We start from the raw sequence: 23,250 nt of genomic DNA on the forward strand, positions 1-23,250 counted from the left end.
TGATGTTTATGCAGATCAAAAGAGGATATAATACAATGATTAACGGTGGGTAACAAGTGGAAGAAAGCTAGTGAGGAGACAGATGAAAGTATGGAAAGCCAACTGGAAAGTCTACATGGATACTGAAAATTCCCACGGATAAACACAAGAGGTGGCGCCACGAAAACCGGTGAAATGAAGGGGTCTGGTCAAAATTCAAGGAATAGATCATAGTTTTGGTTCCAGTGGCTGAGATCAATGGTGTATTTTAGTATTTACAAGGACAACATCATATCCAAGGTATGAATTTGAGAGTAAAGTAGAATGTATAGTGAACTAGTCATAAGGAATCCTTTTATAGCAGAATTGACAGCTTAAAGTCTGAAGCTTTTCAAGATGTAGAAGGAAATGAAACACAAATAAGGAAAGACGTGTGAGTCTCTGCTTCTTTAGATGGGACTTGAGCACTGGAATGTAAATGATTTTTTTTCTATAAAAGCTCCATTCAGTGCAAATTGGATATAGTTTCTCAATTATTGAGATAATGCTAAAATCTTCTGTGCCAATGTTGGTGTTTCACTGGAATTCCTCCCTGGAAAGAGTTCTTTCCGGTTCCGTGACTGTATTCATGCATCTATAGTGCTGGATGAGTATACAGTAGGCTATATACACTACTAATGAAACTTTGGGCACAGTAAACGTTAATAAGCATGTTGGCCGTTTTTCGAAAGTGTTTATAAGCATATGCCTCTACATATGAAAATAAAGGGAGTTTTACCAATTTTCTATTTTGAGTATTGATTTGACCCAAGACATCTAAGACCAGATTGTCATGGGTTTAAGATAGTGTAAGATAGAATATATGTAATGTTTTAATTGGCGGCTGTTATCACTGCTGATGACTATGCTGATGAAGAAAGGAATGCCAACTTACATGAAATGCTAATTCAGGTCACTATCGACAGACACTCAACAATAATTGGGACCTGCCTCATCATACCCTAAAACTAATGAAAAATGAAGAGACACGTGTGCTTGGCTATTCCATTTGAAATTTCAACTTTTAGAATTGCCATAGTAATATGATCTCTTCGATATTAAATCTATGAAATTGTTATTTCCTGCCGTTTGGAGAATTGCAGAAAAATAGGCTGCATATAGTTCAATACCATAATAAAAGAGAGAGCTTTAAAGATTAGGGTGTGTATATTACATTGATTTACTGCTACGTTTCAAAACTCTAGATTTGAGAAATGTACCTGATTTTGATATTCATAATTTGTTTGACTGATATTTATACACTCCTAATTTGAAGTTGAACAATATATAGCGAGAAAAGTTAGTAATGACCTGGGATAAAGTGCAAGGCTGGCTGAAACAGGAACACGGACCTTGCAGCATATAAAGAATCTTAGAAACTTGCAAAAAACCCCAGGAGTCTGCTGTGAGCAGCAATTGGTCCAAATGAGGCCCGGAAAACAGGAAGTAGGAAGATCTCATACTGTCTAACCTGTAGTTCCCATTTTATTTGTTAGCAGACGGCATAACTTTCTTAAGTAATTATTTTTCTTTTTTTTATCGCAGTAGTTTTCGAATTGATGGGTTATTTCCTGAATGTCAAACATTGTTGATTGTAGCCCAAACATAACAAGAGACGGTGTCTCAAAAACAGGTATATCCAAAATACATTTTTTTTTACATTGTTTATAACACGTGAATTACTTCTTTTTTTTTTTTAACATATTTTCATGAAATAAAAAAATGTATATTCATGCAATCAATAATGAGAAGATCCTACACTTTGGAGTACTGTACAATGAAAACAACCATGTAAAATGTAACCTCTCTCGTGCATACATATGTGCCAAGGGTTAAGTCTAACCGAATAATATAATAAAGGTTTAAAGGCTACTCATGACTGGCAGAGGCAAGAGACGGTGACATTGCCATAGCAAGCAGGACAGTACCCTAGAGACTAACCATATATACATATTATCAATGCCCTAGCCCCTTCTTCACCAAAGCAAGGGTCAGGCAATGGCTGCTGATGACTCAACAGGTAGACCTATAGGGTCTCCCAGACCCCCCATCCTTAGCTCGCAAGGTTGGTGAGGTTACAGACACTACTAACGAGTTTGAGCGGGACTCGAACCCCAGTCTGGCGATCACCAGGCAGAGTCGTTACCAATAGAGCACAACAAACCTAACATGAAATTCTGTTGACCCATATAATAGGGAATCTAGTTCATGCATAAGAAATCGGTTAGTTGGCTTTGATTGATTGAGCCTGTCTTATGCAAGCACCGACCCTTGCCCAAAAGACATCTCTAACCGAAGTAGTGAGGTTTAAGGGAATGAGAGGCTTGGCATGAACTTAAGGACTTGGAATAATTAACTGAGACACCATAAAAGTTCACTATCATGTTTTTTTATCTTATAGTGGTTAACTGCTTGAAATGCCAGATTTTAAACCAATACCATACGGACGGTGAAGTTTTGATTCCAGGTAAATTTTACTTATAAGTGAATAGTAAAGACCGGACTATATTAAACATTTCATTTTTATTTTTAGAGCGAATATCTTATATTGATTTATTTTGCACAGCTTTAATACAAAAGGGAACATGATTACGAAACACACACACATGTTTGTGTGTGTGTATGTATGTATGTAAGTACACAAATATACATTAATATGCATATATGAATATGTACTTTATATATATATATATATATATATATATATATATATATATATATATATATATATATATATATATATATATATATATACATACATATATGTATATATGTGTATATACGAAAGTGACTGGTGGAGGAAATATTTTGACAGGAAAGCAGATGAGGCTGATAAAGCTATGGATTCAGTGAGTGGCTATGGCATAAAAATCGCTCATAGAATTATTAATGAAATCTTCATAGGTGACTTGGAGCCTAAGGGGTGATTGGGGTGACCTAGAACTTCAAGGAGTGATTTAGAACTTGAAGGGGTGATTTTACTCTAAGGATGGAGGGGCAGTGGGGTGACTTGGTGCCTAAGGGGTTATTGGGGTGACCTAGTACTTCAAGGGGGTGATTTAGAGGTTGAAGGGGAGTGATGGGGTGACTTTATTCTAAGGTTGAAGGGCGGTGGGGTTACTTTGTTCCTAAGGAGTGATAAGGGTGACCTAGAACTTCAAGGGGTCATTTAGAACTTGGAGGGGTGATTTTATTCTAATTTTAAAAGGGTGGTGGGGTTGCTTGGAGTTCAAAGGGGTGATTGGGGTGGCATAGAACTTTAAGAGATGATATACAGCTTGAAAGCGTGATGGGGGTGATATTCTAAGGTTAAAAGATTTGGTGGGGTTCCTTGGAATCCAAATGGATGATTGAGGTAACACAAAACTTCAGGGGGGTGATTTACAGCTTGAAGGGGTGATTTTAGTCTATGGTTGAATAGTTGATGGGTGACTAGGATCTAAGGGGTGATTGGGGTGACCTAGAATTTCAAGGGGGGGGGGGTGTTGATTTAGAGCTTGAAGAGGTGATGGGTTAATTGGAAGGGTAAAGGGGTGGTGGTGTGACCATGAGCCTAAGGGGTGATTGGGGTGACCTAGAACTTCTAGGGGTGATTTAGAACTTGGAGTGATGAGGTGATTTTATTCCAAGGTTGAAGGGGTGATGGGTGACTCGGAGCTTAGGGGGTCATTGGGTGATCTTGAACTTCAAGGGGGCAAAGCGTATATTCTAAATAATATTCTAGTGTTGATAAGTATCCAATGGTACTCAAACAGTGTCCATAGTTCAAGGCCAATAGTTTGAATCTTTAGTAAATTATAACGGATTTTATAACAAAAACATTATTTCTCAAATGGAATTTTGACAACTACACAATAATTCATTTGAAGAATTTGTAAGTTACCGACTTTATAATCCTATTAGATTAGATTACTATTGACATTTTTTTCCCAACGTTATGCATTCAGTTTTATTCCAATTATATGTTTGTGCTTAAAAAGCTACTATTGTTTAACATGTGTAAGACAATTTTTCAATTGCTCATTTATATCCTTTTAGTCCATAATGAAGAAATGAAATTAGGCGGCATTGGCAAATGTTTCGTTTTTCATTCTCAAGAAGATTACGGTAGAGTTTATAAACAAATAACAAAGTTCGGGGTGCCGTTGTAAATCATTGCAACTCGTGTACTACTATTGAGAAGGTTTGACAGTCTAGTACATGTTCAGTATGGTCATACGGTGTCGGAAATTGATATATTTTCTCTGTTACCTTGACGACAATTAACAACTTATTAGATCCTACGGTATTTAAAACCTGCGTTTTAGGTATTAGTTATATACGTGTGATTCATCTGTCGTGCCACAGGATATAGGCCTAGGTTGTACACACAAGGTAAGCCAGTTTAGCTCCAAGATCGTGCTTCATCTCGACGTGGATTGTGAGTTAAGTTATCTTACAAGTCGTAAGGGGATGTATGTATGATAACAGACACCTGTATGTATGATTGCAGCTAAATTAGAATACGGCACTTTAAGGGGGGTCGCAAGGGGGCGTTAGCACCCCTGTTAGGTAAGTAGGTAAGGACACGGCTTGTAGGTTATGTGAGGGAGGGAGGTTTAGGTTAGTTTGTGTCCAACTTTAATCCACATGAGAGGAACTGGCCGCTAATATACAAAGGCTTCCCTAAATATAAATTTATTTATCTGCAGGAACTCTCTTTTACCAAGGAGTCCTAGACAACCCCCAAAATAGGTTAGGCACGTAGCCTAGGTGGTTTTGTTATAGTTCTGGTCAAACATTTTCTGATACAAATTACTTTTTCCGTAAGGACAACTCGTTTTCTTTGAAAATGACATTTATTTAGGGGCTGATAGATAATTAGTGAGATATACCCTAATATATCCGCCCGATAAGGGGGTTATCCAGTCGTTAACCTGAATTTTAGGGTGGGAAAATATACTGGGGAAAACAATTAATGGTAAAGTAAGCCTAGACCTGTAAGTAAGCCTTGACCTATTAATCTCTTGCACTGAAATACCTACAGAGCTCTCTTATAAATTTAAAATTTTTAACATATAAATGGTGCAGAATTTAAACAAATGATATGATATACATCAGAAAATTGTTCCTTTATCTGCGTCATTGGAATTTACACCTTGCCTAACATCTAATGCCCCGTCCAAATGATCCAATCTATGTGGGAACTTCACGCCTAACCATCCTTTTATTTGCTCTCTCTTGTGAAGAAAAAAAAAATTACATCAATCCTTCAAGCACACTAATGTTATTTATTTTTTGGCGATTGAGTTTGCAATACTGTGCAGTACTGAAAAATAGTACATCAAAACTTCAAGTATACAAATGTTATACAGTATATGTATTAATGATTGGAAGTTATGAATTTGCAATACTGATATGAGAATGAGTTTGATTTTACCATTACCTATGTTTCAACCTAAGGGGGCTGGCCAGTTAATGCTGTTTTTTAAGGACAGGGCTTTGACATTCATACCCCTTAATTAGGTGACAGGACATCTCCAAACTGCATATGTTTTTTGCCTCTTACCTTCGTATTTACGACGCCAGGGTGATTTATTGTGAAAATTAGTGTTTTTCCAATTCTGTCTCCTCCCTTGATACTTGATATTAAGACCTCTTTCAGAAGAATGGAGATTTTTGCCGTACCTTCGTATGTACTTCTTTTTACCGATCTAGAATTCCATATTCTTTTATTCATTGCACATCCCAGTGTTTCAGAGCGAGGTGTTTGTTTAGTTATACCATAATAAGTAGCTTACATTAACCTAACGATGGTTGGCAATTTATATTTGAGTAACTTTGATAAAGTTACTCCAACATGACATGGCTTAGTAAGAAAAATAAAGGAATATTCTGGGTAAATAGCACAATTTATGATTTAATATTAATTAATGCTGTAGACTGTAACTACTCTAGGAAAAAATAGAGGATTTTTTTTATTTGTTTTACAGTATTTACTTTTTTATTTATACAAAATCTGTTTGATAAAACTGTTACATTTGGCAAGGCTACTTCACGTAATTTGCCTGAAGCTATTAAGATATTCTTTTGGTTATTTTAATGAAATCGCAAAGATATTCTCTTGTTATAATATAACAAAATAGGCGTAATCTAAGCACCTTTTCGGTTGAGAATTCTATGTGGGGCAACCATTACTAACCTCAATTTCTTAAATCATTTCAAAATAATGAAGCTAAACATTGATGGTGTCCTAACTCAAAAATCTACATCACACAAAATGCTTATTTAGTTAGACATATAGTATTATTGGGGCATATGGTTTTTGGTATCACCAGTTGAAGATTAGGATTGGGTACTCATAAAATTGGCAATATATATATATATATATATATATATATATATATATATATATATATATATATATATATATATATATATATATATATATATATATATATATATTTTTTTTTTCTTTTTTAATTGCTAAGTTATTACTTTAGTTAGCCGGTACATTTATTTGATTCAGAGGAATATAGTACAGTTTATGAGTTTTGTATGGATAATTTTTTTTTTTTTTCTTAATATATTAAAGTCTTGCTGACCTACAACAAGTAGAGCACTGCTATTTGCAATAACTAAACATTTAAATTTTTGGGACATGTTCTAGAGGGGATGAGGGCATGAAATACAAAATAACTTGCAGGAAATATGAAAACATTTTTTAAATATTTAACTTAGCCGGTGAATATATAATAGCTGCAACTCTGTTGCTCGACAGACAAAAAAAACAGTAAAAACTCGCCAGCGATCGCTATACAGGTTGCGGGTGTGCCCACCAGCGCCAACTGTCGGCCAGATACCACACTCGATGTAAACAAAGACTCAATTTCTTCTCTGTCGACGTGTCGACAAGACGTACTTTACTCGCTGTTGAACCTGGAGTTTTTTTCACATTATATTTGGTGAAGTACTTTAATTTGGTTTGAGCTTTTGCAGTACAGGTGTTTTTCTTCAAATAAATCCTTGAACTCTTTTTTTGGATCGGATTAATTGTTGATGACTTAGATCGTTTTTTTTTTAATTTTCCCTTGACCAATTCAAAATGGCTGACCTTTCACAAGTTCCCAAGTTCAGAAAATGTAATGCTAGGGACTGTCATAGGCGTCTTCCAAAGGCTTCTCTCGACCCTCACACTGTTTGTTCCAATTGTCGGGGTAAAACCTGTCAATTGGAAGATCGGTGTGAAGAATGCGTGGGCCTTTCGGAATTCGATTTTATCGAATTTGAGAAGTATACACGCAGACTAGAGAGAGATAGGGTAAGGAGAAGTTCTTCTAGGTCGGTAGATTTTTCCTCTCCACATGCCCCTGAACCTAATCCTTCCCCTGTAGTGGTTGTTCCTAACCCCCCTCCTAGCACTCAGGAACCATCGATGGCAGACATGATGCGTGCTATCCATGCCTTGGGGGAGAGAGTTGAGGCCCTTGCAAGTGACCGAAATCAACTCATGGCGGACGTAAAGGAACTAAAGTGCCCAAGTGGCACGGCGGAAAGTGTTAAAGTGCCTAGTGTTTCTCAAAGTGTTGTGAACAGTGTTGCGCTTGAGGGTTCGTCTGTTCGTGCCTGTCGTCCTCCTAGTCCGGGACCTCTTGCAAGCTCCCAAGCCCAGGGGAGAAGCAATGTCGTACGACTCATGGGTTCGAGAGGCCTTGATCAGCGAACAGACGTTCCCTCTATGGTATCAGGTGTATCTCCCCAAGATCGCCCCTACCAACGTAAGACGAGAGAGCCCAGTTTTACCTCGTCTTCCGAAGGTGTTTCTCGTAAGAAACCCTGGACCAAGGTCTCCCGACCTTTGAAGCGTAAGTCAGTCCCTTCAGGACAAGTCCAACGTCCCGGTTGTAGCCACTGGGTCAGTTCGGACTCGTTGCCGTCATCTGATGACTGCTCGCCGCCTAAGAGAGGCAAAGCTGTGCCGCCTCAGTCGCTCACCCCGTCTGTTGCCGCACCTGCTGCCGTAGACCCTAAATGGGTGTTGCTGCAGGACATGCAGTCCAAGCTTGCGTCCTTGATGGAGGACTTCAATGCGGAGAAGGTTGCTGCTGAACCTTCTGGCCAACAACCATCCAAGCGGTCTTTTGTGCGTCCTGTTGACGCTGAGGTAGCTTTCTCGCGTCTACCAGTTGGGGTTGTACCTCCACCGGTGCGACCCAGTGTGGGTTGCCAGCCGCACGTTGACGTTAGGCGACGCACGGAGGTGGTTGTTGACGTTCAGGACGTTCATCAACCATCAGAGGTGACTTGTTTTGACGCGGTGCGTCAACCTCCGGAACCCGGTATGGTTTTGACTGCACAACCCAGACGGTCTAAACAGTCTTGGGTAGACACTGTGCGTCCTCGCGCACCCATGGTTGTTGACAGTTCCCAGACTGTGCAGCAGTTCCATGACGCTGCGTCCGGCTCCGTCACGCATGCACCAGTGCGACCGGACTCGGCGAGTCAAACGTTGCCCACTCCTTTGCCGTTTCCTCATCAGTTATCGGATGAGGAACTATCAGATGAGGACGTTGCTGAACCACAAGAGGATCAACCTTCAGAACTTGATGAGCCTAAGGCAACTCAACCATCCTTGGACTTTAGAAAATTCATGGTGGTATTTAAGGAGTTGTTCCCTGACCACTTTGTTTCTGTGGCTCCTCGTTCGCCGCCGTTGGAGTTTGTATTAGGCGTGCCTGCTACCGTACCTGCCTTTACTAAACTCGTTCTCTCTCGCTCATCCAAGAGAGCTTTGCGGCTGTTGGGAGATTGGTTGGAGACCAAGAAGAGTTTAGGAAAGACAGCATTTGCCTTTCCCCCATCTAAACTCTCGTCTAGATCGAGCGTCTGGTATGCCACGGGAGAAGTTCTCGGCTTGGGAGTTCCTGCCTCTGCCCAGGGCGACTTCTCAAGTCTTGTAGACTCTCCCCGCCGCCTTGCCATGAGACGCTCAAAGATTTGTTGGTCACCATCGGACCTGGACCACCTTCTTAAAGGTATATTTAGGGCTTTCGAAGTCTTTAACTTCCTAGACTGGTGCTTAGGAGCCCTGAGCAGGAAAATCTCTTCTGCAGATAAGGATGTTTCCTTGCTCATTATGTCCTGCATGGACAAGGCCGTCCGTGATGGGTCCAACGAGCTTGCCGCCTCATTCACGTCCGGAGTCCTGAAGAAGCGAGAGTCTCTATGTTCTTTCCTGTCTGCTGGAGTGATGCTATGCCAAAGATCTGAGCTACTCTTTGCTCCCCTTTCCAAGTGCCTGTTTCCTGAAGTCTTGGTTAAGGAAATTGCCTTGTCTTTAGTTCAGAAGGACACCCACGATCTAGTTGCGTCCTCGGCTCGCAAAGCTCCCCCTTTGCCTACATTGTCTGCTAGACCGAGGATAGACACTCCAGCGTCTCGCTTTATTCCGCCCTTTCGTGGCAGAGCCTCCAGCAGGGGAGGTGCTCGTGCCGAAGGGAAGCGAGGGAAGAGGAAAGGATCCAAGTCCTCTAAGGGCAGAGTCTGACTGCCCGCAACTTCAGACAGCAGTAGGAGCCAGACTCAAGAACTTCTGGCAAGCCTGGGAGAAGAGAGGCGCAGATCAACAATCTGTGAGGTTACTCAGAGAGGGGTACAAAATCCCTTTTGTACGCAAACCCCCTCTAGCGACGTCCCCCATCGATCTCTCTCCCAGGTACAGAGAGGAAGAAAAGAGACAAGCCCTGAAACTGGAAGTGTTTCTTTTGCTAGAGAAGGGAGCGGTGGTCAAAGTCTCGGACCTTCAATCACCGGGGTTTTACAACCGTCTCTTCCTAGTATCAAAGAAGACAGGAGGTTGGAGACCGGTGCTAGATGTCAGTGCTCTGAATGTCTTTGTCACAAAGACGAAGTTTTCCATGGAGACCACAAAGTCAGTCTTAGCAGCGGTCAGAAAGGAAGACTGGATGGTCTCGCTAGACCTAAGGGACGCCTACTTCCACATCCCCATTAACTCAGACTCCCAACCTTTTCTAAGATTCGTCTTCGAAGATGTGGTTTACCAGTTTCGGGCCCTGTGCTTTGGCCTAAGCACAGCTCCTCTCGTATTTACGAGGCTGATGAGGAATGTGGCGAAATTCCTCCACTTATCGGACATCCGAGCCTCCCTTTATTTGGACGACTGGCTTCTCAGAGCCTCTTCCAGTCGTCGCTGTCTGAAGGATCTCAAGTGGACTCTAGATCTGACCAAGGAATTGGGACTCCTAGTCAATTTGGAAAAGTCGCAGCTGGTCCCATCCCAAACTATTCTGTATTTAGGGATGGAGATTTACAGTCAAGCTTTTCGGGCTTTTCCGTCGGCCCCCAGAATAGATCAAGCCCTGCTCTCCATACAGAAGATGCTGAAGAAAGAACGCTGCTCAGTCAGGCTGTGGATGAGTCTGGTAGGGACGCTGTCATCCCTGGAGCAATTTGTATCACTAGGAAGACTACACCTCCGTCCTCTTCAATTCCATCTGGCTTTTCACTGGAAAAAGGACAAGACGCTAGAGGCGGTCTCGATCCCGATTTCCGGAAAGATAAAGTCTTGTCTGACTTGGTGGAAGGACAATATCAACCTAAGAGAGGGTCTTCCCCTGGCTGTTCAGATACCCAACCACGTTCTCTTCTGGGACGCATCGGACTTGGGCTGGGGCGCGACGCTGGACGGTCGGGAATGCTCAGGTCTGTGGAACTCGAGTCAGAGGAGCATGCATATCAACTGCAAGGAGCTGTTGGCAGTTCATCTGGCCTTGAAAAGCTTCGAGTATCTCCTTCGAGGCAAAGTGGTGGAAGTAAACTCGGACAACACCACGGCCTTGGCGTACATCTCCAAACAAGGAGGTACCCACTCACTGACATTGTACGAGATCGCAAGGGACCTGCTCATCTGGTCAAAAGGTCGAGGCATCTCCCTAGTAACGAGGTTTATCCAGGGCGACTTGAACGTCCTAGCAGATTGTCTCAGTCGGAAAGGGCAAGTAATTCCAACCGAATGGACCCTCCACAAGGATGTGTGCAAGAGACTTTGGGCCACTTGGGGTCAACCCACCATAGATCTCTTTGCAACCTCGCTGACCAAGAGGCTTCCAATCTATTGCTCTCCAGTCCCGGACCCAGCAGCAATACATATAGATGCCTTCCTCCTAGATTGGTCACATCTGGATCTCTACGCATTCCCACCATTCAAGATTGTCAACAAGGTACTGCAGAAGTTTGCCTCTCACGAAGGGACAAGGTTGACGTTAGTTGCTCCCCTCTGGCCCGCGAGAGAATGGTTCACCGAGATACTTCGATGGTTAGTAGACGTTCCCAGAAGTCTTCCTCTAAGAGTAGACCTTCTACGTCAGCCACACGTAAAGAAGGTACACCAAGGCCTCCACGCTCTTCGTCTGACTGCCTTCAGACTATCGAAAGACTCTCGAGAGCTAGAGGCTTTTCGAAGGAGGCAGCCAGTGCGATTGCTAGAGCAAGGAGAGCGTCTACCATTAGAGTCTACCAATCGAAGTGGGAAGTCTTCCGAGACTGGTGCAAGTCAGTTTCTGTATCCTTGACCAGTACCTCTATAGCCCAAATAGCTGATTTTCTCTTATACCTGAGAAAAGGACGATCCCTTTCAGCTCCCACTATCAAGGGCTACAGAAGCATGTTGGCATCGGTCTTCTGGCATAGAGGCTTAGATCTTTCTAACAATAAAGATCTGCAAGACCTCCTTAAGTCTTTTGAGACCACTAAGGAGCGTCGTTTGGCTACTCCTGGGTGGAATTTAGACGTGGTACTAAGATTCCTCATGTCAGACAGGTTTGAGCCTTTACAGTCAGCCTCCCTGAAAGATCTCACTCTTAAGACTCTTTTCCTGGTATGCTTAGCCTCGGCTAAAAGAGTCAGTGAGATTCATGCCTTCAGCAAGAACATCGGATTTTCGTCGGAAAAAGCTACTTGTTCGCTGCAACTTGGTTTTCTAGGCCTTGGCCTAAATCTTTCGATATTCTCAGCTTATCGAAGATCGTAGGCAATGAACTAGAAAGAGTCTTATGCCCTGTTAGAGCTCTCAAGTTCTATTTAGATCGTACTAAACCTTTACGAGGCCAATCTGAAGCTTTATGGTGTTCAGTTAAGAAACCATCCTTGCCTATGTCAAAGAATGCTTTGTCATACTTTATCAGATTGTTAATACGAGAAGCTCATTCACATCTGAGTGAGGAAGACCGATCTTTGCTTAAGGTTAAGACGCACGAAGTTAGAGCTGTAGCAACTTCCGTGTTCTTTAAGCAAAATAGATCTCTGCAAAGTATAATGGACGCAACCTATTGGAGAAGCAAGTCAGTGTTCGCGTCATTTTACTTGAAAGATGTCCAGTCTCTTTACGAGAACTGCTACATACTGGGACCATTCGTAGCAGCGAGTGCAGTAGTGGGTGAGGGCTCAACCACTACAATTCCCTAATTCCATATCCTTTTAATCTGTCTCTTGAAATGTTTTAATGTTGTTTTTATGGGTTGTCCGGAAGGCTAAGAAACCTTTCGCATCCTGGTTGATTTGGCGGGTGGTCAAAGTCATTTCTTGAGAGCGCCCAGATTAGGGGTTTGATGAGGTCCTGTTGTATGGGTTGCAGCCCTTGATACTTCAGCTCCTAGGGGTCTGTCAGCATCCTAAGAGGATCGCTAGGCTCTGTAAGGAAGACGTACTTACAAGGCAGAGTAATCGTCTAAGTCGACTTCCTTACCAGGTACCTATTTATTTTTTTTTTGTTATATTGATAACTTCCAAAATGAAATAAAAACTCTTAGCTTATACGATGTAAACATATTTAACTGGTCTCTACCCACCTCCTTGGGTGTGAATCAGCTATTATATATTCACCGGCTAAGTTAAATATTTAAAAATGATATTTTAATTATAAAATAAATTTTTGAATATACTTACCTGGTGAATATATAAATTAAACGACCCTCCCTTCCTCCCCAATAGAGACGCAGTGGGATGAGAAGAAATTGAGTCTTTGTTTACATCGAGTGTGGTATCTGGCCGACAGTTGGCGCTGGTGGGCACACCCGCAACCTGTATAGCGATCGCTGGCGAGTTTTTACTGTTTTTTTGTCTGTCGAGCAACAGAGTTGCAGCTATTATATATTCACCGGGTAAGTATATTCAAAAATTTATTTTATAATTAAAATATCATTTTTCAATACAGACTATTATTATGTCATATGGATTATATCAACATGAATATTATGAAGAGCTCCATTCAAGGGCTACTCCCCTGGCTTAGGGTATGTACAGGGGGCATTCTTGGAGGAGGGTATATAGTCTAATTTTTTCTTCTATTAAACATTGAAAGTTTATGCTTCGTAGATATAAGCACTGTAACCTGAAAGTAAGTACTGTACTGTATATATATACTGTATCAAAATAATAAACTTTATTATTAAAATTTTTTAATATTTAATGAGGTAATATCTCTTTTTCATAGGATGTCAAAGAGTGTGTCGGTTGCTTCTCTTGTGCCATGGTCGCAAGTCTGCAAAATGTTGGACAAAGTCCAGTCTGCTGTAAAGGGAAACAAAAAGGAAATGCTTTTGAAATTCATCACACAATATCGAGATCTGCTGAGAAAGAAGACCGAACGGGAGCCACAGGCTGTAAGTGTTTTGTATTTAGTGACAATCCTTGCACTGTAACCATATTTCATAAGGTCATGAAGTAAACTGTTTGTTCCTACGCATTTGCAGGCCTTCGTCCTTTGAAATATGAAATGTCTTACGTACAACTGAAACTACTGTTGAATTTGTTAAAATGGTAGTTAACAACAGGTGGTGAGCACGGCCGATTAACCCCCCCCCCCTGTCAAAGACTTCACTTTTGTCTTCAGGTTCAACTTGTACAATACAGACATGCTTTTCCATTCTATCCAAAGGTTGTTTGATCTTATTATATATATATATATATATATATATATATATATATATATATATATATATATATATATATATATATATATATATATATATATATATATATATATATATATATATATATATATATATATATATATATATATATATATATATATATATATATATATATATATATATATATATATATATATATATATATATATATATATATATATATATATATATATATATATATATATATATATATATATATATATATATATATATATATATATATATATATATATATATATATATATATATATATATATATATATATATATATATATATATATATATATATATATATATATATATATATAATATATATATATATATATATATATATATATATATATATATATATATATATATATATATATATATATATATATATATATATATATATATATATATATATATATATATATATATATATATATATATATATATATATATATATATATATATATATATATATATATATATATATATATATATATATATATATATATATATATATATATATATATATATATATATATATATATATATATATATATATATATATATATATATATATATATATATATATATTATATATATATATATATATATATATATATATATATATATATATATATATATATATATATATATATATATATATATATATATATATATATATATATATATATATATATATATATATATATATATATATATATATATATATATATATATATATATATATATATATATATATATATATATATATATATATATATATATATATATATATATATATATATATATATATATATATATATATATATATATATATATATATATATATTATATATATATATATATATATATATATAATATATATATATATATATATATATATATATATATATATATATATATATATATATATATATATATATATATATATATATATATATATATATATATATATATATATATATATATATATATATATATATATATATATATATATATATATATATATATATATATATATATATATATATATATATATATATATATATATATATATATATATTATATATAGATATATATATATATATATATATATATATATATATATATATATATATATATATATATATATATATATATATATATATATATATATATATATATATATATATATATATATATATATATATATATATATATATATATATATATACAGTATATACAGTATACTGTATATATATTTTTTTCTAATGGTGGATTTTGTCTGTGTTGATTATGAAATGAAGCAGGAATTTGCATGCAGGTGAAAGGATGGAATTTCCATAGTTTATGACTAAACTGGCAATCGATACATGCTCACTCTGCACTTCAACTCTATTCCTCTTGGCCATGTGGTGGCTGCTCAAGTAGTAGTGTAGCCAGCCCAGGCCCCATACAGGACAGAAGTATCTTGTCACTGGTAATGTGTTTGATGCAAGTCTGTAGGAAAGGTAGAATTTCCTAGTTCTTCTTTTGTCCTTTCCTTTTGCTGGTAAGCTACATTTCTGAGCACCATTTTTTCAATATCAAACTTACCCGATGATCATATAGCTGCATCCCTGCTGCCCGACAGAAAAAATCTACGGGCGGAATACGCCAGCGATCGCTATACAGGTGGGGGTGTACATCAACAGCGCCATCTGTCAAGTAGGTACTCAAGTACTCGATGTCAACATAGAACCAATTTTCCCTCTGTCGTGCCACAGGCAAGACCTGCTAAATACGCCGTCCCTAACTGGATTTGTTTTCACAACGAATTGGTGAAGTACACTATTCCAGTTTTGAGCTTTCGCTATGCAAGGGTTTTATCTTCATTTCAAAACTTGAACTCGTTTTGGATAGATTTAATTATGGCCGACCCTTCCCTTAGACGGAAGTGTTGGTGACGAAGAGAGTATGGACTCTCATTCACTTTTTAATGGCCGACCCTTCCCTTAGACGGAAGTGTGTTTAGGTTTTTGGTAATTTTGCTTAACAAGTTATAGATCTATTTAGTTTATATCTCTCCGCCTTTATAGGCCTCTTCGATTAACTTTCCATTTATTATAAACTTATAGAAATTAATTTTTATGCTTGTTTATATGCGACCTTTCCTAATAGTAGGCGGTCCTTACTTGGAACTGAAGTTAATTAACATTGAGCCCGTCATTTCGTATTTACCTTTTAGAATTTATACTTTTTTAATTTTAATGTTTTGAAAGAATTTCTTTGATAAGTCTCGTACTGTTTTCAAAGATGAACTAACGTTTAGTTTAATCTCCGCAGTTGTTGACGTTCAGAACGTTCAACATGCGCTCTATCGTTACGATAGAGAGAGAGTGTATCACGGTTTCACGTTGCAGTAAGAGTAAACCGATTCTAGCGTTTCGTTCATTCTTTCTTAGCTTAAATGGTTTAAATTCTAATAAAGGAACTTTTTATTTGGGAAACCTTTCAGTTTTTTCCTTTAGCAAATAATATGTTTTAACGATATATAATTGGGCTCTTCTCTCAGGTTCTAAGTCGAGAGAGAAGAGAGAGAGAGAGATAGAGACGAAGGGAGAGAGAGGAGAATAAACGTTTCGTTCAAGCGGGTAACGTTGTTCTCGTTTTTTTTACTCTTCTCCCTAGTCGCTGTATGGGAAGAAGGTAAAATGTTTCTAGAGTTTTATTCTTGTTCCCAGGCTTTATGCGGTGAGAGATTTTAAACGTAGTTTATTTGATCTAGTGTTTAGTCTCTTTTCCAGCCACTGAATTCTTTATCTTTAATTATGTTTTTCTGTTGCATTGTAAACTGTTTTCGCAATTACTACCTTTTAATGAAGGATAAGATTGCGTGTTTCAGATAGAAATCAGTTAAAGTTTCGATTTCAGTGAAATAAGTGCTAACAGAAAATCAAAAGTGATAAAGTGATATGCGCAAAGTGTTACAGTGTTGCGTTCGAGGGTTCGTCTGTTCGTGCCAGTTGTTCACCTAGTCCGATACCTCTTACAAGCTCCAAGCCCAGGGGAGAAGTAATGTCGAAGGACTTATGGGTTCCACAGGCCTTGATCGACGAACAGACGTTTCCCTCGGTGGTTTCGGGTGTATCTACACACGTTGCCGACGTGATCGCCCCACCCACACAAAGACGAGAGAGCCCATTTATTCCTCGTCTGCGGAAGAGGTTTCTCGCAGAAACCATGACCAAATCTTGCAGCTTTTTAGTGCAAGTCGGTCCCTTCCGCGCAAGTCCAATGGCCTAGGTGTAGCCACTGGGTCAGTTCGGACTCGCTGCAGTCATCCGACGACTGCACACCTCCCAAGAGAGGCAAGGTGGTACCGCAACAGGCAGTAACTCCGTCTGTTGCCGCACCAGCTGTTTTAGACCCTCAGTCACAACGGACAGTAGCTCCGTTTGTTGCCATCTTTTATAGACCCTAGTGGTCCATGCTGCAGCCTATGCAGTCTCAGCTTGCTTCCTTCATGCAGGAGTATCGTGCTGAGAAGGTTGACACTGCACCTGTTAACCTACAACCTGCCACGGTTGTGCGCTCAGCAGATACTGCGGCTGCCTGCTCCCACACTCCACCTGTGAGAGCTCCACCACCGATGCGCAGTCGACCCTGCCAGACGCATGTTCATGCTGCACCCTCCGTTGACATGCGTGAGCTACCGCATCAGCAGTGGGAAGGTGCTGTAAAGCTGCCGTGTTTTTACGCAATGCGGCATGCTCCGCAACCCACGGCAGTCCCTCCCACGCACCAGCACTCCGCTTTTGTTGTTGCCAGCTCCCACACTCCGACTGCGGAGAAGGTTGACGATGCACACGTTGGCCTACAGCCTGCCACGGTTGTGCGCCCAACATGGCTGCCTGCTCCCACACTCTTGTTGTGAGAGCTCCTCCGCAGTCGACCCTGCCAGACGCATGCTGACTCCCACAGACACACGGAGCACTCCGTTGCCGTGCGTGAGCTACCACAAGCTGCCGTGTTTTGACACGGTGTGTCAGCCTCCGCAACCCACTGTGGTTACCGCCACTCGCCCGCAGCAGACTAGTCAGTCAGGAGTTGAGGCTTCCCCACACAGCTTTGGTTGTTGCCAGCTCACAGACTGTCAAGCAGTTACATGAAGTTGCTTTCTGGTCTGCTACTATGCACCAGTGCTGTATGTCCTCACGCTCCTGTTGTGGTTGACAGTTCAGTTTTTGACAGTTCACAGACTGTCAAGCAGTTACATAACGTTGCCTTCTGGTCTGCTGCTTATGCACCAGTGAAACCCTCACTGAGATAACCTAGCTTTTCTCGGACATGGTTCCTGTAGATGAGAAAGTGCTGTTCTCCCTCCTTCTGATATTCCCTTGAGGACTCTGTCATTTGGAGAGGAGCCTTAAGCTGCTTAGCCTCCTATGGACTTTAATTAAAGCATAACATGCTTCCAGGGATGGTAAATGGTTCCGCTTCAGTCGCTAATCCCGTCTGTTGCCACACCTGCTCCCATAGACCCTAATGGGCTTTGTTGCAAGACATGCAGTCCAAGCTTAGTCCTTGTTAGAGGATTTTTTACGGAGAAGAACCTTCTAGCCAACAACCTTCCTTCCGGTTGGTTGTACGCCCTGTTGACGCTGAGGTATCTTACTCACGTCCGCCAGTTGAGATGGTTCCTCCACCGGTGCGACCCAGTGTGGGTTGCCAGTCGCACGTTGACGTTAAGCAACTCTCGGAGGTGGTTGTGGACGTTCAGTGTGTCACTAGGAAGACGTTCAACAACCAGCAGAGGTGACTTGTGACGCAGTGCGGCAACCTCAGCAACCCGGTAGGGGGTTGTCTGCACAACCCAGACAGTCTAGACAGTTTCGGGTTGTCGCTGTACTTCCTCGTGTCCCCATGGTTGACAGTTCACAGACTGTGCAGCAGTACCATGATCTTGTGTCCGGCTCCGTCACGCATCCTCCAGTGCGACCGGATTCAGCGAGTCAGACGTTGCCCACTCCGTTGCCGTTTCCTCATCAGTTTCGGATGAGGAACCCTCTGATGGGGACATGGCTGAACAAGACGATCATCCCCCAGCCATGCTATCCATCCAGAAGATGCTGAAGAAGGAACACGGCCCTGTCAGGCTGTGGATGAGTCTGGTTAGGACACTGTCATCCGTGGTTCAATTGGTGTCTCTTGGAAGACTACACCTCCGTCCTCTTCGGTATCATCTAGCTCTTCACTGGAAAAGGACGAGACGCTAGAAGCGGTCTCGATCCCGGTTTCCGGAAAGGTAGTCTGGTCTGACTTGATGAAAGGACTTTATCAACCTTTGAAAGGGTCTTCCCCTGACTGTTCAGACTCCCAACCACGTTCTCTTCTCAGACGCATCGGACGTAGGCTGGGGTGCGTCCTTAGGCGGTAGGGAATGCTCGGGATTATGGAACTCGAGTCAAAGGACAATGCATTTCAACTGCAAGAAGCTTCTGGCAGTACGTCTGACCTGGAAAAGCTTCAGGTCTCTCCTTCAAGGCAAAGTGGTGGAGGTGAACACGGTCAACTCCGTGCTTTGATGTACATCTCCTAGCAAGGAGGGACCTACTCTCTGACTTGGTACGAGTTCGCAAGTGACCTCCTCTCCTGTTCAACAGGTCTAGACTTTTCACTAGTAACGAGTTTCATCCAAGACAACTTGAATGTCTTAGCAGATTGTCTCAGTAGGAAGGGACAATAATTCCAACACATTGGACCCTCCACAAGGATGTATGCAAGAGACTTTGGGTCACCTGGGGCCAGCCAACCATAGATCTCTTCGCAATCTCGATGTCCAAGAGGCTCTCAATACTTTGCTCACCTATCCCGGACCCAGCAGTAGTTCTTATAGATGCCTTTCACTAGATTGGTCTCATCTAGATCTATATGCATTCCCTCCGTTCTAGATTGTCAACAAGGTACTGCAGAAGTTCGCCTCTCACGAAGGGACAAAGTTGACTCTAGTTGCTTCCCTCTGGCCCGCGAGAGAATACTTACCGAGGTACTTCGATGGCTAGTAGACGTTCCCAGAACACTTCCCCTAAGGGTGGACCTGCTACGTCTGCCACGCGTAAAGAAGGTACTCCAAGGCCTCCACGCTCTTCGTCTGACTGCCTTCAGAATATCGAAAGACTCTCGAGAACTAGAGGTTTTTCGAAGGAGGCAACCAGAGCGATTGCTAGAGCAAGGAGAACATCCACCCTTAGAGTCTACCAATCGAAGTGGGAAATCTTCCGAAACTGGTGCAAGTCAGTATCCATATCCTCGACCAGTACCTCTGTAACTCAAATAGCTGACTTCCTCTTATATCTGAGAAAAGAGCGATCTCTTTCAGCTCCCACTATCAAGGGTTACAGAAGCATGTTGGCATCAGTCTTCCGTCACAGAGGCTTAGATCTTTCCAACAATAAAGATCTACAGGACCTCCTTAAGTCTTTTGAGACCACGAAGGAGCGTCGTTTGGTTACACCTGGTTGGAATTTAGACGTGGTTCTAAGATTCCTTATGTCAGACAGGTTCGAACCACTTCAATCAGCCTCCCTGAAAGATCTCACCTTTAAGACTCTTTGCCTGATATGCTTAACCACAGCTAAATGAGTCAGTGAGATTCATGCCTTCTGCAAGAACATCGGATTCTCATCCGAAACGGCTACATGTTCTACATCTTGGTTTTCTAGCCAAACACGAGCTGCCTTCTCGGCCTTGACCAATATCGTTCGATATTCCAAACTTTTCGTATGGTTGGAAATGAACTAGAAAGAGTATTATGTCCTGTAAGAGCTCTTAAGTTCTATTTTAAAACCTTTACGAGGCCCGTCTGAAGCTTTTTGGTTCAGTTAAGAATCCATCTTTGCCTATGTCAGAGAATTCTTTTTCCTATTTTATCAGACTGTTAATACGAGAAGCTCATTCCCTTCTGAATGAGGAAGACCAAGCTTGGCTGAAGGTAAGGACACACGAAGTTAGAGCTGTCACAACTTCCGTGGCCTTTAAACTAATAGATCTCTGCAAAATATATTCGACGCAACCTATTGGAAAAGCAAATCAGTGTTCGCGTCTTTTATCTTAAGAATGTCCAGTCTCTTTACGAGAACTGCTACACTCTGGGACCATTCGTAGCAACGAGTGCAGTAGTGGTGGGGGCTCCACCACTACAATTCCCTAATTCCAGAACCTTTTTAATCTTTCTCTTAAAATATTTTTGGGTTGTCCGGAAGGCTAAGAAGCCTTTCGCATCCTACTTGATTTGGCGGGTGGTCAAAATCATTTCTTGAGAAGCGCCTAGATTAGAGGTTTTGATGAGGACCTTTAGTATGGGTTGCAACCCTTCATACTTCAGCTCCTAGGAGTCGCTCAGCATCCTTTGAGGATCGCGAGGCTCAGTAAGGAAGACGTACTTAAAAAAGGCAGAGTAATTGTTCAAGTCGTTTTCCTTACCAGGTACTTATTTATTTTATGCTTGTTATTTTGAATAACTGCTAAAATGAAATACGGAATACTTAGCTCATAATGTCAACTTGTAATGCTGGTCTCTACCCACCCCCCTGCGTGTGAATCAGCTATATGATCATCGGGTAAGTTTGATATTGAAAAATGTTATTTTCCTTAGTAAAATAAATTTTTGAATATACTTACCCGATGATCATAAATTAAAGGACCCACCCTTCTTCCCCAATAGAGAACCAGTGGGACAGAGGAGAAAATTGGTTCTATGTTGACATCGAGTACTTGAGTACCTACTTGACAGATGGCGCTGTTGATGTACACCCCCACCTGTATAGCGATCGCTGGCGTATTCCGCCCGTAGATTTTTTCTGTCGGGCAGCAGGGATGCAGCTATATGATCATCGGGTAAGTATATTCAAAAATTTATTTTACTAAGGAAAATAACATTTTTATTAGATAAGATCGGTAAGAATTTGTTCTCCTTCTTCCTCCCTTAACGATGGGGAGGATGGTTGGAGGAATACCAAATCCAATTGGTTACCATATGCCAGGTATTTTAGCCCAGCCTGTGCCCTTCATTCAATGTGTACCAGGTACATAACAAAGTACTGGCTGGGTCCAATCAGCCTAGGAGGTTGGTGGAATTATCTCCCATGCTCCCATACTGGACAAGGGAGACTGGGATATTCCAGGAAAGAAAAAGTTAACCTGTTCTGTTCTAAGGTTCGAACTTCCTACCTACCAAAAAGCCTGTGTCTATTTTAAAGAAAGTAAGGTTTGTATACTTAAAGTAACAAAAAGCAAATTCTAAAGGTAATTTGTAATTGTCATAGTTATGCAAACCAAAGTCCTTTAAAGTTTAACTTCCCACCTCAGTCACCCTTCTCAGGTCAAAATTGAAGAGTATTTTACAGGAGAATGGGGTGGGGGGCTATTTCGCTGCATTCACCATCTGTTGTTAATTACCTTGTTAATGATTTCAATGCCCTTCCAGGTCTGCTGAAGGCATTTGTAATATGAAAGGCCTTAGGTTTGCAAAGCTAGGAAAATACAAATTGCTTTGAAAATTTATGGCTATTCTGTCAGTATTAACCAGTAATGTGAGATTAGCAACAGTTCTATATAAATGTGAATTAGTCTAAGAGTTATGGCTATTGGAATAACTAGTCAATTTTTAATTGTTATGTTAACATCCAGAAATTTGAATACCATTTTTATCTAATAACTTTTCATTTCAGCCTGACAGTTTTTTTCCAATGCTTCGAGTGTTACTACCAGCTCTAGATCGTGCTAGAGGTGCGTATGGGGTAAAGGAACGCAAACTGGCGGAACTTTATATACGCATATTGGGCTTAAAAAAGGACGGCACAGATGGTCAAAAACTTTTGAATTTTAGGTAAAGTAGATATGATCTTGAAAATTGTAGAATATCTTGCAATAAGTATCAAAGTACCACTAATGATATTATTAACAATAAAATAATTCAATACTGTAGGTAGTTAATATGAATTTTTTTTTGGTTGGACTAAGACAGTATACATAATTCTATTGATCTATCTATCTATTTACCAAGGCACTTCTGCCAATTTGGAAGGGTAGCCGACATCAAAATAAGGAACAAAAGGGAACTTTTCCTCTCTTCGCTCCTCCCAGCCTGACGAGGAATTCAGCCGAGTTTGGCTAGTACTGCTAGGGTGCCACAGCCCATCCTCCCCTGTTATCCACCACAAATGAAGTTTAACATGCTGAATCCCCTACTGCTGCTACCTCAGCAGTCACC

At 40.3% G+C, this 23,250-nt stretch overlaps 1 protein-coding gene across 1 annotated transcript in view; it reads left to right on the forward strand.

Moving 5' to 3' along the window:
- Positions 1-23,250, forward strand: part of DNAlig4 (DNA ligase 4) — a 115,249-nt gene that overhangs the window by 18,338 nt on the left and 73,661 nt on the right. The window contains exons 16-17 of the mRNA XM_068393203.1: positions 13,508-13,676; positions 22,709-22,866. Coding sequence (XP_068249304.1) covers positions 13,508-13,676; positions 22,709-22,866 — 327 coding nt within the window. The remainder of the gene's footprint in view (positions 1-13,507; positions 13,677-22,708; positions 22,867-23,250) is intronic.

The sequence above is a fragment of the Palaemon carinicauda genome, chromosome 19 (assembly GCF_036898095.1).
Source record: "Palaemon carinicauda isolate YSFRI2023 chromosome 19, ASM3689809v2, whole genome shotgun sequence".
Taxonomy (NCBI): Eukaryota; Metazoa; Arthropoda; class Malacostraca; order Decapoda; family Palaemonidae; genus Palaemon; species Palaemon carinicauda.